General features: G+C 43.1%; 2 protein-coding genes and 1 long non-coding RNA gene across 6 annotated transcripts in view; 1 reads left to right on the forward strand and 2 right to left on the reverse strand.

The window, feature by feature from the left end:
- Positions 1–4,218, forward strand: slc22a6l (solute carrier family 22 member 6, like). Its single transcript, XM_049743329.2, has 11 exons — positions 1–271; positions 589–1,111; positions 1,188–1,291; positions 1,390–1,544; positions 1,637–1,805; positions 1,990–2,113; positions 2,196–2,311; positions 2,375–2,589; positions 2,800–2,908; positions 3,584–3,787; positions 3,873–4,218. Exons 2-11 carry the CDS (start codon positions 722–724, stop codon positions 3,958–3,960), a joined length of 1,674 nt encoding a protein of 557 aa, XP_049599286.1. The 5' UTR covers positions 1–271; positions 589–721; the 3' UTR covers positions 3,961–4,218.
- On the reverse strand, positions 1,596–4,789 carry LOC125982562 (uncharacterized). The gene is made up of 3 exons (XR_007486439.2): positions 4,483–4,789; positions 3,670–3,802; positions 1,596–1,837 (listed from the first exon to the last, which is right to left on the reverse strand). It is a non-coding gene; the product is annotated as an uncharacterized lncRNA (long non-coding RNA).
- Positions 4,790–5,407: 618 nt separating this feature from the next.
- nrg2a (neuregulin 2a) overlaps positions 5,408–14,860 on the reverse strand; it is a 59,659-nt gene continuing 50,206 nt past the window's right edge. For 2 of the 4 annotated variants that reach the window (XM_049743325.2, XM_049743328.1), the window contains exons 5-11: positions 14,597–14,655; positions 12,154–12,177; positions 10,451–10,553; positions 10,241–10,364; positions 9,694–9,821; positions 9,399–9,620; positions 5,408–8,306 (exon numbers count right to left, since the gene is read on the reverse strand). In XM_049743325.2, coding sequence (XP_049599282.1) covers positions 7,652–8,306; positions 9,399–9,620; positions 9,694–9,821; positions 10,241–10,364; positions 10,451–10,553; positions 12,154–12,177; positions 14,597–14,655 — 1,315 coding nt within the window. In that variant the 3' untranslated portion in view covers positions 5,408–7,651. The remainder of the gene's footprint in view (positions 8,307–9,398; positions 9,621–9,693; positions 9,822–10,240; positions 10,365–10,450; positions 10,554–12,153; positions 12,178–14,596; positions 14,656–14,860) is intronic. The other 2 variants (XM_049743327.2, XM_049743326.2) reach the window with 2 other exon arrangements.

Raw genomic sequence — 14,860 nt, forward strand, 5'->3', positions numbered from 1 at the left:
CCTTTTGCTCCCTTGCCCGATCAGACTTTGATCCTATTCAGCAAAGACCCTGCATTCAAGCTCTGCGTTTAGCGAGCGGGTTTGCCAATACCTCGTGTGGCCAGGCTCAATAGCGCTTCCAATAATCCAAAGTGCAGACACAGGACTGGTATTTGAGAGCAGATTAATTGCATTAACATGCGAGCACAATTTGATTTACTGCCTTTTCATTTTTTGCTCTTTTTTCAACTATTTGATTTGAGTTGATGTGCTGACAACTATCATTCTGCAGGTAAGTCTTTCCCATATACAGTGGAAACTCAAAAGTTGATTATTTATCACAGTCTTGATTTTCATGTACGACAAAAACATGGTATTTAAACAAGCGTGTGTAGACTTTTTATATCCACTGCAAAGTAGTACAATGTTGTACTTTTACTCATTTGAATTATTGATTCTTTGGCAGTAAAAAAAAAAAAAAAATACAAAAGGCAACTGGTTATATTGTTTTTGTTGTAGGGCAAAAACAATTTTTGTGATTCATTGATCTAACTACTTTGTGGTTCTAAAATGATGAATGCAACAGAATGAGCTTCTATTGTTCTACAGGTGCTGAAGAAAATACTGATCATGACCAGAACATACTGAGAAATGTTTTTGGAACTTGACAACTAGGCCTGTTGGTGCTGTTAACCATCCGGTGGAAATTTAAAAAAACAAAACTCACACACAAATCTTAAAAATGGCATTTGGTGACCTCCTGGAGCAGGTGGGCAGCACGGGCCGCTTCCAGATCCTGCATGTAACCCTGCTGAGTATTCCAGTGCTACTAATGGCCAGTCACAACCTGCTGCAGAATTTCGTGGCGGCCGTGCCTCCCCACTACTGCAGTGCACATGCGAACATCTCTCAGCAACAACTCAGCCCGCAAGAAATCTTAACAGTCACTGTGCCTTTGGACCAAACGGGCAAGCATCAGAGCTGCCGGCGCTACGTTGCGCCGCAGTGGCACCTCCTGGACACGAATGCAACTTTGAAATACCAGGAAGAATTGGACGATATTAGCCTCCAGGAATGCACTGATGGTTGGTCTTACAATATGACTGGCATGACCTCCTCAATAATAGCGGAGGTAAGGCTTGCTTTCTTTCCCTGGTTGCATTTCTTGTCTGTCTGGATGTTTCAAATTCGTTCAATTGTGTGTTCAGTGGGATTTGGTGTGTGATCTGCGCTCTTTGAAGCAAATGGGCCAAACCGTCTACATGGGAGGTGTTCTTGTGGGATCCATTGTCTTGGGAAGTCTTGCTGACAAGTAAAAATCCATTTCAGCTGCCGATTTGTTTGATGAGTAAAACTCAAATGTGGAGCTTGTTTAAGGTGAGCTACGGTGACGCTGCTGTATGCGCTCAGGTTCGGACGACGCATCCTATTGATCATTTCCCACCTGCTGATGGCAGTGGCCGGGACGGGTGCTGCTTTCTCCACATCCTTCCCCATCTTCTGCCTGTGCCGGTTCGGTTGCGGAATGGCTCTGTCCGGCATAGGCCTCAACACCTTCTCGCTCAGTAAGCAATTCAGTTGGACTAAGGAGGAAAATAAGAGCTAAATGAGCATGCTGCATGTTAAACAGATGAATTTATTTTTCTTTGAAAAAAAGTCGTGGAGTGGATCCCGACCCGTGTTCGGACCGGAGTGGGCACCATCACAGGTTACTGTTACACGGTGGGACAGTTACTCCAGGCGGCTATCGCTTACTTCATTCGGGATTGGAGGTGGTTGACCTTGGCGGTGTCTTCACCTTTCTACATCTTCTTCATCTACTCATGGTGAGATGTTCAAAGTTGAGTTGATGAACTCCCTGCAAAGATTAAGAATAGCATCAGGCACAAAGGAAAATAAACTTTCTGTGAGCATGTCAATCAAAACAGAAGAGATATTTTTGTGAAGGTAGAATTGTTAACATGGCTTCTCTGTTTGCTTAAAATCGTCGTTGGACTGTCAACAATGCAGGTGGTTTCATGAATCTTCAAGATGGTTGGTGCTGAGCCAAAACTACGACAAAGCCATCAAGAACCTTAAAAGTGTCTCTAAAATTAACGGACGTCATAAGGAGGGCGACAAAATTGACATTAACGTAGGTGACAATTATTAATGCTCCCAACATAACCGTTTTGAAATTGAAATCAAGCGAGGATAACTTTTTCTTTTGCGTGAAGATGGTGCAAGAGTCTATGAAGAAAGAGATGTCATGCTCCCAAGGCTCCTACACTGTCATAGATCTGTTCCGTACTCCCACCATGCGCTCGATGACAATCTACCTCAGTGCTGTCTGGTAAGCAAACCATTCATTCTAAGCACTTTCTGATACATTCAAATGTTATTTGTTCTTCTGCAGGCTATCAACAAGCTTTGCCTACTATGGGCTAGCCATGGACCTCCAGAAGTTTGGGGTGGACTTCTACTTAATCCAAGTCATCTTTGGGGCTGTGGACATCCCCGCTAAAGTGGTCATATCTCTGACCATGAGTTTTATCGGACGCCGTCCATCCCAAAGTGGCGCGCTTATCATTGCTGGAATCACAGTATTGATCAACCTCATGGTACCTCAAGGTATGACAAAACACTTTGACAAGTTGTATGGAAATAAAACTTTACCATGAAGGAGGAACCTTAGATTCAAACCTCATGATACCTTCCAACTAAAATGATTCTCTTTCAGGTTAGACTGACGATTTAAGTGTGCCCTCTGCTGGTTGCTGAGGAGAATGCTAAATTATGACCTCACAAGCAGATGATGCCTTTTATTGCACTCATCCACAGAGCATCAGATGGTGCGCACCTCTCTGGCGGTTATGGGGAAAGGCTGTCTCGCTGCCTCCTTCAATTGCTGTTACCTTTACTCTGGAGAGCTCTTCCCCACCATTATTCGGTGAGTCAAAAGCTAGTTTGCTGAAAAAATAATGATATTTATGTTGTTGAACATGTACGCAGGGACATAAGCTCATTAAGGCAATCAGAACCTCGGCTGAGCTCTTTTCTCCTTGACTATTTGAGCGACATAATCAGACTGACAAGCCACTCTAAATGATTACGTAATGCCTCAAAAGACATTATGTCCTATCCTGAAAGTAAAAGAGCTACGAATTGACTTTGCAAGTTCTTCTGCGGGTACTCACAAACACACAAAAAACACTTGCTAGGTTCACTGAAGCCTTGCAATTAACCAAAGGCGTTATGACGAGCGTCACTGTTTTTTTTGTCTTTAGCGCATGTGCTGGAAACTGACGACACTAAAAAAAAAAAAGGTCTTCTTAGAAAAAGGATGAATGGAAATGATTTGCAATCTCCAGCGACAGACATTGCACTCGTTATGTGAGTGTCCATAACTAAAGGTTAGAGGTCAAGTGATGTTAAAGATTAACCGCAGTCTGTGACCCAGATCATGATAAAAAAAATAGGTCATGTAGACCCATCAAAGTTAATCGGCGTTGTACTGACAAATTCAGTGCCAGATGTGTTTGTACGATAATTATATATATTAAAAAAAGTCTAAATTATGCTATCCATCCAAGCACTTTCTAAATATGTTAACTTTGCACCTCAGTCAGAATGGAATGGGCTGGGTTTCGATGACGGCTCGTGTGGGAGCCATGGTGGCCCCCATGGTGCTCCTGAGCGGTGACTACATACCTTGGCTGCCGGGTTTGATCTACGGAGGAGCTCCCATCATCAGTGGAGTGGCTGCCATGTTCCTCCCGGAAACACTCGGGTCGCCACTTCCTGACACGATACAAGATGTGGAAGACAGGTAAACTGTCAAGTCCTGTTAAGCAAAATAAATTAGAGATGCAGAATGAATTTAAAAAAAAAACATTTGTCTGATTTCAACACAGGGGCTCTGGGAGAGTGTCCAAAACACAACCAAAGCAAGCAGCCGCTATGCAAGACACGGAGGCCAATCTGCTGAAGCAGGTCGTCTGAATGCATCAAAAACTGATATGAAAATTCAGTGTGTACTGCTGTTTTTGTTGTGATTTTACTTTATTCTCCTCATTGCCTGTATGACTGCTGAGATTTATGCTAGATATAGACAGGTCAATTGTGGAAAAAAAAATCACATGGTTGTGCTGTAGCATTAAGGAATTCAGTGGTGCTGGGGACTCATAGTGCTTTGTATTAAGAAAAAAAAAATCACATTAAGGAAGTTCTTTATATAATAAAATTGCATTTATGTTTGTAGTTTGCTTTCATTTGAAATACAGTACATACTCTGCAGTGAACATACTAACTCATTGTGTTAGACTTACTTTGGTCACTTTCAAACTACCACTACAGCATGTCAGCTGTCCAATAATACAAGAAAATCATGGCAACAAATATGCAAAAAGTAATGTAACATTTAAAGCTTAAGGTTAATTCAAGTTCTTGTTGCACCATGAATTAATTACAAAAAGTTTTAGGGTGAACCGAAACCATAAAAATATAAAGCACTGTCAATTTTACCTGCATAGTCCTCTTGAATTTTGGCGTTCAGCTCCTGCAGGTTGTGCAAAACGCATTGAGAAATTGTGCAATATTAGACATGAGCATTCAAAGGTTTTGGACAGTTGGACATGAACTTTCGCCCTTATTAGGTAGCCCCAATGCCTGACCAGAATGTTGGCGTGAGTCACAGGAGCAAAAGCGAATTGATTAACGCTAATCAGATATGCTTGCAGGTGAACGCGCTGCATATTCTTCTTTCCTGTCCACATTTTAGTTACGTTTTAAGAACTTGTTTGAGTTAGTAAAAATGCAACCAAGGTAAATAGTAACCAAAACAATTCTAAATCCTTACTTGTGGTCGGAAATGATTACACGCATCAGAAGATGTTTCATGTATTTAAACGTGTCCGCTCTGCTCCGACAGCAGGTTTAAATAGTACTGCTGTACAAGAGCGACATCAAGCGTATGCATGTGGTATTGCAGCAACAAGTGGCACTGCACTTACTGTTTCCACCTGCCTCCACTTCGTCTGTAAATATCTTTAGAAGTCCTTCGTGTGCCCCCATCAAACTCTCTTGGGGCGTGTTACACATTTACAGTACATTATTTGACTTCCGTCACGTTTTGTTCCAGTTACATTTTTACTGAACTTCGCATTTACTGGTAACTAGACTGGCCTTTTGCTTATTTTGAACTTTGTGAAAGATTGTACATTTGGTGCATCAGACTGCAAGAAGGACTTACTTCCCTTATGCAATATTAAAAGAAAAGTGCAATAACAGCACATAGGAGTTCTATGCAAGTATCAATATCTTTTCATGAATCACCATATGTTCCCACAATGCAATTTTGTGCACATTCATATGATTATGTGGATTCAAACAAGGAAATAAATCAAGACGCAGAGCAAACACTTCTGCAGAAATGAGTACGTCATAAAAATGATATGAATAAAGATTTATTTTCCTCATATGAACAGGTGGAATCATTTTTCATTTTATTTTACAATCTATGACAATCTCGCATTGTTTCTTTTATTTCTAGCATATTCCAGGAATGACATATGTAGGGGTGGGGGTGAGGGGGGGGTCAAGGGTTGGGGTCTGTATTTTTATTGCTGAATGTTAAATGAAATACACTTTCACTGACTGGAATAGATTTGTCCGCTGCTTTTCTTTTTTTCTCCTTTTTTAAAAACCATGCACCCATCTAACCTTGACCACAAGGACATGCAGAGGAAAAGAGTTTCAAGCCTGGGGGTGGGGGTGAGGGGGGGGACGGTGCGAGGTCAGGTGGAAGTGGGTCTTAAAATGAAAAGAGAGGAGACTGGAGCAGGGCATGCCAGGTAGGACCTCAACATGGTGAGTTTTGCCAAAGTGAGGGGAATCACAGAATTTACGTTAGAGGAGGCTTCAGGAGGCAGGAAAAGTGAAATTACCTGCAAGTGACATGTGACCAAAGATCATTCCCAATAATAAAAAAAGAGACCACTGTGCAATTACCACTTACTATCCATTCGAAGTGCAGATCAATTGTACGCATCTCTTTTGAATGCTAAATAGCAACATTCCAACAATGACAAAACATTTCAGAATTTTTCTGGGGGCTTGAATGTATTTCCTTGCATCAGGCTGACTTTGATATGACTAAATCTGTCAATAAGACAAAGCGGTAGGTGCACAGTACTATCGGAGACACTATTTGAATGCTACTTGACCTTACTGGAAATGTGCATGTAAAAGTGAAGCGCTCTAAATTGAGTGATAAAATAAGTATGCGCACAAGAAACTCGCTAGATGGCTTTTTTTACAAAAAAAAAATAACTGTTAAATATGCATTGACTGGATATCATGTTGTTTCATTCTACACTACAGGCATCACGCACACATCGCACGGTCACCTCTTAGAAAATGATGTCATCAAACAGCAAAATAGAAAGTTTGCATATTTTTGCATTGTTATGATCCCTTTCACAGCTATTCCACTTGTGTTGTCTTGTTTGTTTTCCTCTTACTTGACTTGATGTTTAAGATACGAGTGCATGATGGCATGGAAGGGGAGTGTGTGTGTAAATCCTGAGACACTGTGTGGCCTCTAACAGAGACCACAAAAACCAGAATGGACACAGAAGGATGATGAAGTATGGGATTTTAAGGAAGGGGGGTAAGAGTTGAGTGAAAACAGATGCAATCTTTTTGTTTTACCCACCACCTCTGATGGCAGGGGTCACCCTGTGCCAAGCGGCTCAGTATTTGTGAGGCTCGTAAAAGGCTAAAATGAGGGGAGCCTGCAGAAAAAGGTGGGTGGGGTGGGGTGAGAGGGGGCTTAATGGGACAGACTGGGCGAGGGGTCTAAAGAATATCTGTAAACACATCAAGCAATGACCTGCATAACCTGCATAACCTACCGCAGCTTCACCTGCGCCTACTCAGTGGTGCTAGGGGGCGGGGCCAGGGAAGGGGAGGGGCATAGTCGTAATATAGCTATGGTTCTGTGTAGTTCCGATACGCACCGGCAAACCCTCAGGGTCGATGCCGCCGCACTAACAACCATTCCAAATCTATCGATACATGCAAGCAGGGTGACATGCGCACACACACTCACTACACGCACACACACGCACACAAACCAGATGGCAAAAAATTCTACGTGGTATTCACGAACCAGGCATTCGATTTGATCCCAAATAAAAACAAAAACCTACAGGTGATGTAAACATACACTTGAAAGTGGTTTATATTGCGTGATATGGAAGGACGTTCCAGTGGGGTGCGACTCCTCAAAGGATGCGACTTGGAAATAAATTTTATCCAGAGAAAGAAAAGAAATGAAAAGATTAATGTGTATAAAAAATGAGGCGTCCGTATAAGAAAGGCTACAAAAACCTCCACTGGCCCTCTGGCATCGGCAAACAGCAAAAGGCACCACAATATTACTCTATTTTTTTTTTCTTTTTGACGTTGTGAAAAAACTGGCACATCTTTTTATGCTGTAAATCAAAATGTACATATAAATAGAGTTTTCCCTATAAAAAAGTCTTTGCTGTTAACTAGTAGACAACTTTTGCTAAAATGAAAATAAATATTTCATTTGTTTAGAATATCTGTCAGTTATATAAAATAAAAATATTTCTTATAGATGCAGGTCTATACTATATTGACTTTTTTGTTGGTTCATGGTCACTCTCTAATGGGGTGTCGTGTCCGGTTTGGAGCGGGAGTGCGTAAGTCTCGTTTGCATGTTGCCATGCCCACTGTGCCGCCCCGACGACTGAGGAGTCCGACTGTCCACCGGCCTGTAGATGGTGGAGGGCTCAGCGTTCATGTTCTGCATACTTAGGAATGGCGTGCTTTCGCCGTCCTCCTCCGACTCGCTTCCCGTTAGACAGCTCCGGGAGCCGTAGTCCCGGGAGGCCTCGTATCCACGCGGGGCCACGTGGCCGTTCAGTCTGGATCTCCGCCAGCGCCGGCTATCGGGTGCGCCCGACCCGCTTCTCTTTGGTTGCTCCCTCGAGGAGAGATACTCCTGGGTGGTCTCATAGTCTTCGTCGTCCGCCAGCCGGTAGGGGCTGGAGGGCAGGCTGCCCCTGCTGTCGTTGGGATAGGTGCGCCGCTGCTGCCGGTAGGCCTCCTGGCACTGGGCGTCGTGGAGGGGCACTTGGTAGCGGCGCAGCAGAGGCTGGTTGTCTTCCAGAGGGTACGGGTTGTGGACAGCGGGAGGGAGGGACATGGCGTGGCTGGCGTTGGGCGAAGTGATCTGGAAGGTAGGCACCTGCGGGGGCAATGAGTAATGGAAATCCACTGGCGAGAGGCGGGCTGGTGTCGTTAGGGCTGACACATATCTGTTGAGAGGGAAGAAGAAAAAGCAACTTCATCTTTGCATGAGAGTAGAAGGCCCTGCAATGAATTGAATTTGCCCTCGAGGGGAATTACAGTCAGTATAATGAATTCAAAACAATTGAAGACTATATCGCTCATTCGGGGTAAATGTTTTTTCTCTCTGTGTTTGTCAGGTACTCAATCCGAGGTGTACAGTCTTTCACCCAAAGTCAGCTCGCAGAAAAAAAACCCAGCATGGTTTCTCTGCGAACGCTCTCGCAGACAAAATGTGTCGTTGGCTAATTGAGAGCTCTTTGAGTTGCATAACACAGCTGCGATCCAGCTGTGTTAACATCATGATCATCATCATCCTCGGGTGTTCCCCAAGGGTCCATTAAAAGCCCACTTCTTTTTTTCATCAAGTCTTTCAATATATATTTTGAGTGATGCTGATGGATTGCAGATGGATTTAGTTTTTTGATATTGGTACACTTCTTTGTGGAAAGTGTGAGTGATGTATATAATATATCTCCAGCTCTTCCATTGGATCTTGACAGATGCGGGTCTACCTAATCTTATGCTCCACCAATACGCCCACACAACACATTTGAAAGACAACTTGGCAGAAGTTGCATTTCGCTGATGGCGCATCGCTGTGGATCTTTGAAGCGTGACGAGCCTTTAGGAAGCTTTATACACTAAGGCCAAGTGAGCCTGAGAGATTTTCACAGTAGTGCTGATTTTGCTGATGCAGAAGCTGTTGCCATAACGGACGAGGCCCATGTTATTTGTTACTGGACTCTAAGGGGATGTCGGTTATGTAACTGGGCTGCGCATAGCTATCCGAGGCCCGATTCATGCACACATACTTGATGTAGGCTGGTTCCGTTGACAAACACACAAAATGCAAGACATAACTTGTCAGGGTAGATGACAACAATTTATAAGGGCACTTGTTTTTGTGCTGTGATTTCTATGCTTGCTGTGTTTGTTTGAGCGATGTTTCGTAGCCCAGAAGGAAAAGTCACACTTTTGAAATGACTAAGCACATTACCATGTGACTTATTTTTCACTTTTCACTTCCAAAAACAAGCCCCGGGGGGTGTCAGTCCCACCTGTCGCTATGTGGAGAGTCTCCCAAGGAGTCAAAGGAGTCCCCATATTGGAGGGCCGGCCGATGCGGGTCATTATAAGCGCAGTGTGCAGCCCGCCGGGCCCGTGCCTCCATGCATGCGGGGCTGCTGCATTTACTGGTCCCCACTGATGATGACATCATCCCCGGTGAGTCAGAGAGGACACTGTCCGAATGTTCCAGGCTCCACGTCCGTTCCTCGGGTCTGAAAGAACGCAAATGGTGTCAGCGTCAAGAGCCCTTTTGCGATTGTTACACATGATGGATGACAGGCTCACCTGTGAGTTGATGAATGGGCGCGTGTGGAAGAATTGTGAGATCTGGAAGAGGTGTGGCTGGCGGGGAAGGATCCTTCTGTGGCAGGCCGTATGACTCGTTCGGTTGCTGGGACGTTCTTTGATATGTACTGGGTCAAAATAAAGTCGAATTAAATGATTGTAACATGCACTTTATATATTCACTTGCATTCTAAAAAGGAGCTGCAGAGGAACACCAAATGGGCTTCTAATGAGATTACAATGTTTTATTTTGAACACCCTAGAAGCAGATGTCTAAATTCACATTTGCAAATGCTGTATTTTTATCATTTTACATTATTTTATTTATTTTTATTTCTTTCTACTTCATTTATTATTTTATTTATTATTTTATATGATTATTTATATTGTATTATTTTATATTTATATTTTCATCAAATTCAGCATAAATTTCAAATAAAATGTTCATTGGAATCAAAAGTTTAAAACAGTTGGGATCCAAATATCCTTCCCTGCCTGATATAGAGATGAAACATAAAAGTGAAGAGACATTTCTCCAGAAACTCACATCTACCATGGGGATTTCCTCTGGTCCTGGTCCTGGGTGATTGGGTCCATTAGCGAGGTTCCGATTGGGGTGTTCTGGACACATGTTCTGTCTCATATGATTGTGCATCTTCTTTCTTTGTTTCCTGTTGTGAAAATCTTGGTCACTTATCTCACTATATGCGAAAATTGAGACTTTTTAGTTTGTGGTGCATTTGGGAGGATAACTTACTTGGTTTTACAGTAGGCAACCACACAAACTATGCCCACCACCAACAGAGCCACACAAATGCCCGTGATTGTCAGGACTCTCTTCTGGTAGAGTTCTTCTGCCTCTGTAACACAGCACGCAATCAAAACATACAGATCAGAGAGGTAGAAGACACTCAGCACCTTTTTTACACCACATATCTACAGTATGAACTATAAAATACTTCTTACTGACCCTATTGACGTGTTACATCATCACAAAGACAACATTAAAACTTGGGAGCTTTTCCAGAAAAGCGTTTGCGTGAGTTTAAGGGTTAGACTTCACTCCCTCCTCTGGGGGAAGGATAAATAATGTAATAAACATGTTACATTTCTGCAATTCCTATAGATGTTTTCAAGCCAATTGACGTCATAAGGCCAATTTATGTTTTGGACATTACCATGTTTGTTTATAACTATGTGAAGGACTTTTGAGTCCTCTCTGTGAAAATTATTTTGAATTCATTCAGTCACTCATTCAGTCACTCATTCAGTCACTCACTCGCGCACTCACTCACTCGCTCAATCGCTCGCTCACTCACTCACTCACTCACTCACTCACTCACTCACTCACTCACTCACTCACTCACTCACTCACTCACTCACTCACTCACTCACTCACACTGTCATACTCTCACACTCACTCACTCACTCACTCACTCACTCACTCACTCACTCACTCACTCACTCACTCACTCACTCACTCACTCACTCACTCACTCACTCACACTGTCATACTGTCATACTCACTCACTCACTCACTCACTCACTCACTCACTCACTCACTCACTCACTCACTCACTCACTCACTCACTCACTCACTCACTCACTCACTCACTCACTCACTCACTCACTCACTCACCATTTTTCACAGTGTCAATAGCAATTAGCGCTGGTGACGCTTATATTGTTGCAACTAGCCCGGTTTAAATGTGATCCAATTTTTGTACGTGTCATTTCCTGCTCAATTCCCATGAGAACACAGCCTCACGCTTTGTAAATTCACTCACTAGTGTTCATTTCACCCTCAAACCACTGAAGTACTTTTCTGGAAAAGCTTGATGAAAATGAGAGCTGTCAAACGGAGGACGGAAATAGCAGCAAACAGAAGCAAATCATGACCGTAGGCTCTAAATATAGTAGCGCTGCATGCTCATATCAACAACCACTCCTTGAAAGATAAATCAAACAGGACAGACTTCCTATACTTCATAAGCAAATTTCAGCTCTACTTATGACTGAGTGAGGCAAGACTGAGGTACTAAATCTCAAGAAGTAATAAAAGAGGAAGGCATATGCAAAGAGAATGCAGGCTAGAGCTGGAAGGCATCTGGCAGCTACAAACATGATGTATCATGCTTGTTAACGATGGAATGAGGAAACAAAAGAAGGAATAGGCGCCGATATGAGTCAGACGGTCGACTCGATGCACATGTACGAGAGGTGCAGGTGATGACATCCATGTTAATCATGTTTGATGGAGAATCATTTGCAGGGTTTTTACACTCTTAACGGTGACACTATGTGTCACTGAGGAGAGGGGGGGCGGGTCGATTGGTTAATCGAGGGGGACGGTATGATTCAAAGGTCACGCCAAAGATGGAACGGATGCATGTCAAAATGATTTTTGTTTTGTTTTTAGTATCTATGCAGGACTGAGAATCAAAATGGATTGTTCCATACCCATAAATTCAATCCCAAGATGATCTGCCGTGGCAGAAAGTTGACAGTTGGAAGAAAAACAACAAACAAACAAAAAAAGAGAAACAAAAGAGCAGATTATGAAAGAGTCACCTCCTTACATATAGTGGGGCAAACAGACACAATCAAGTGAACACTTATTTGATTTAGTAACCGTCAGACATTGTTAGCAACATGAAACGATGGGGCATTGCGCAGACAGCATGCAACACACAAACACAAATCTGATCATTTGGAATCTTTACAATCTAACTGTTATGTAACAAATGTTGACTTTTCCCCAAAAAATTACTCGCCGGCGCCGCCATTTTTCAACATAGTCAAAAGCACAACACGTTTTTATGTTTCCCAATATGAGGCAGGTTGAAACTAGTTTAGTCGCATAATTGAAACAATCACCATCAATGAGAATAATTACACTTGCACCAACCAACTGAGTTCATATCTCTGGCAGCTTACTCGCTTAATTTTGTGTTAGAGCAGGTCCCAGTTGTTCTTAGAACAACACGCTCTTGTTAAGCCAAGAGGAGCAGAAGCCATCCTCCTGCTCTACTAAGAGCTAACACCATCTCCTAGGGATGGGTGGCGCCTCTGCAGGAAGCAGGTCTTTAAGTGTCGAATGAATGTGCCTGTTGGCTGGCTGCACACTCGCCGAGAGAAAACGTGATTTATTGTAATAATTGAGAGTGGAAAATGCGGGATATCAACAGTGTCTTAAAGTTCACTTGGAAGGCTAATCGCTACATCCATCATGTTTGAATGTGACTTTCCAAGAACTGGATTTTTAGTGTGCATCAGCATGTTTGAAGAACCACAGGTTAATAGTCATCTTTCAAATATATTGATTGTGCTTGACTATATTTTTCTTTCACGATATTAACACTTGATTATATAAAATTTTCAAAAAGGGGTCTCTAGCTGGAAAAAAGTTGCTCAAGCTTGGAATGCGCTCATGCAGCTGGATAGGAACCAGAGATAAATTCTGTCCTTGATACCGTCGCACAGCTGCAGCAAAGTTAAATTGAATGCAGAGCCGCATTCTCCCACACACCACGTTTTCTTCTGCACGTCAAGCAGAGCACGTAACATTTAGCATAGGAGGATGAGAACGAACGCGGGGAAGAACAACTATGAGCCAACATGAGGTCAACAATGCACAAGTAAGCCAAAACGAATGGTCGCTTTTGAGCAACAACAAACTGGGATGATGACTTTGACGGATAGGCAGATCCACCTTGGACAGTCACATCATGCCTAAGCTAAATATTTTACAAAATATGGAGGAGCCATGACAGAATCAGTCTTGATAGAAATCACCAAAATGCCTTGCAACCACCTCTACAAACTTTCCTGGAAATTGCTTGTCCTACAATTTATTGTACATGTTCAAATGACTTTATAATGACTGTATTGAGTACAACGGGGGACGCTAGATTGCCTTTTGATTCCCCACAAGAGTTTTGTGTTTTTAAAGCTCAGTAGGTCAGCCTGACCTGACTTTCCATTTTATCAGCTGTAAAATATATTAAAAAAAAATATCGACAAAACACATTTCTAACCAAGCAGTACAGTTCAGTCAAGTTCAGGAAGAACGGTTCATTCAAGTTTGTATTTGCAGTTGCCAGTGACTGTTTTTTTTTGAGTCCATCACTGTGATATACAGTATGAAATATGGCGGTATGAACACTAGCGGAGCTAAGGGGGGGCCACAGGGGCATTGACACCCCAAGTTAAATATGCTTGGACCCCCCCCACCCCCACCCCAGTGGGAGGCCAAATAATTTTCAAATTTTCCTGGGAACCTTTTTTCCACATTTCCAGCATCCCCCTGTAGGCAACATGCAATGGACCATCGTCAGCATTTTTTAAAGATTTGGGGGTTTCGTCAAATTTTTGTTTTGATTTGCGGACCCCCTGAGATATTCTTGCCTCCTCTCCCAGAGTCCCCCCAAAGGAAAAAAAATCCTAGCTCCGCCAGTGGTGAAGGAAGAAGATATGATGTTGTGACTTTCCAATTCATTTCTGTTCTTGTAAGAATTTTTTTTACACATAGCAGTAAGTCTAACAAATGAGCCCAACGGAGAAACACCAACTGAACCAACTGAACTGAACCGCTTGGTGGAAACGGGGGATAAACATGCATTGCCACTTTAGGAATGCAAGCATTATTAGTAGCTGGACCAAAAGCATATTATTTTCGTTATGTAGCTGACTTTTCACGACAGCCTCCGCCTACACATTGCCAACCAACAAACATACAGCGATGGTGCTTATTCTAAAACACACATGCAGGACACGACATGCGCAACACACAATATGAGGGCCTGCTTATCTATGGGTCTGGACGGACGTTGGAGACTAATGTCTAGTCTACACATGCACATGTGACTCGAGGGGAGTCTGACAGAAGAGGAAGTTGACATACGGTAGAAACGTGCCATAACGTAGGTTTGACACCGATCACCAGTAAAGTCATTTGGACACCTGAAAGCCACAAAAAGAGGGAGGAAGAGGAGGAGGAAGGGTGGTGGATGAGCGAGAGTGCGCAAGAAGAAGGGTGTGGAAGGGGGGGAGGGGGGGGGGGGGGGAGAGAGAGAGAAAAGCAGAAAATTAGACCAACAGCTCAACTAATGGACAACAGAGCCCGAGCGTTCCCATGGGTGACACCACTGTGCGCGGCCCAGTGCGC

Source organism: Syngnathus scovelli, chromosome 15, assembly GCF_024217435.2.
Source record: "Syngnathus scovelli strain Florida chromosome 15, RoL_Ssco_1.2, whole genome shotgun sequence".
Classification (NCBI taxonomy): domain Eukaryota; kingdom Metazoa; phylum Chordata; class Actinopteri; order Syngnathiformes; family Syngnathidae; genus Syngnathus; species Syngnathus scovelli.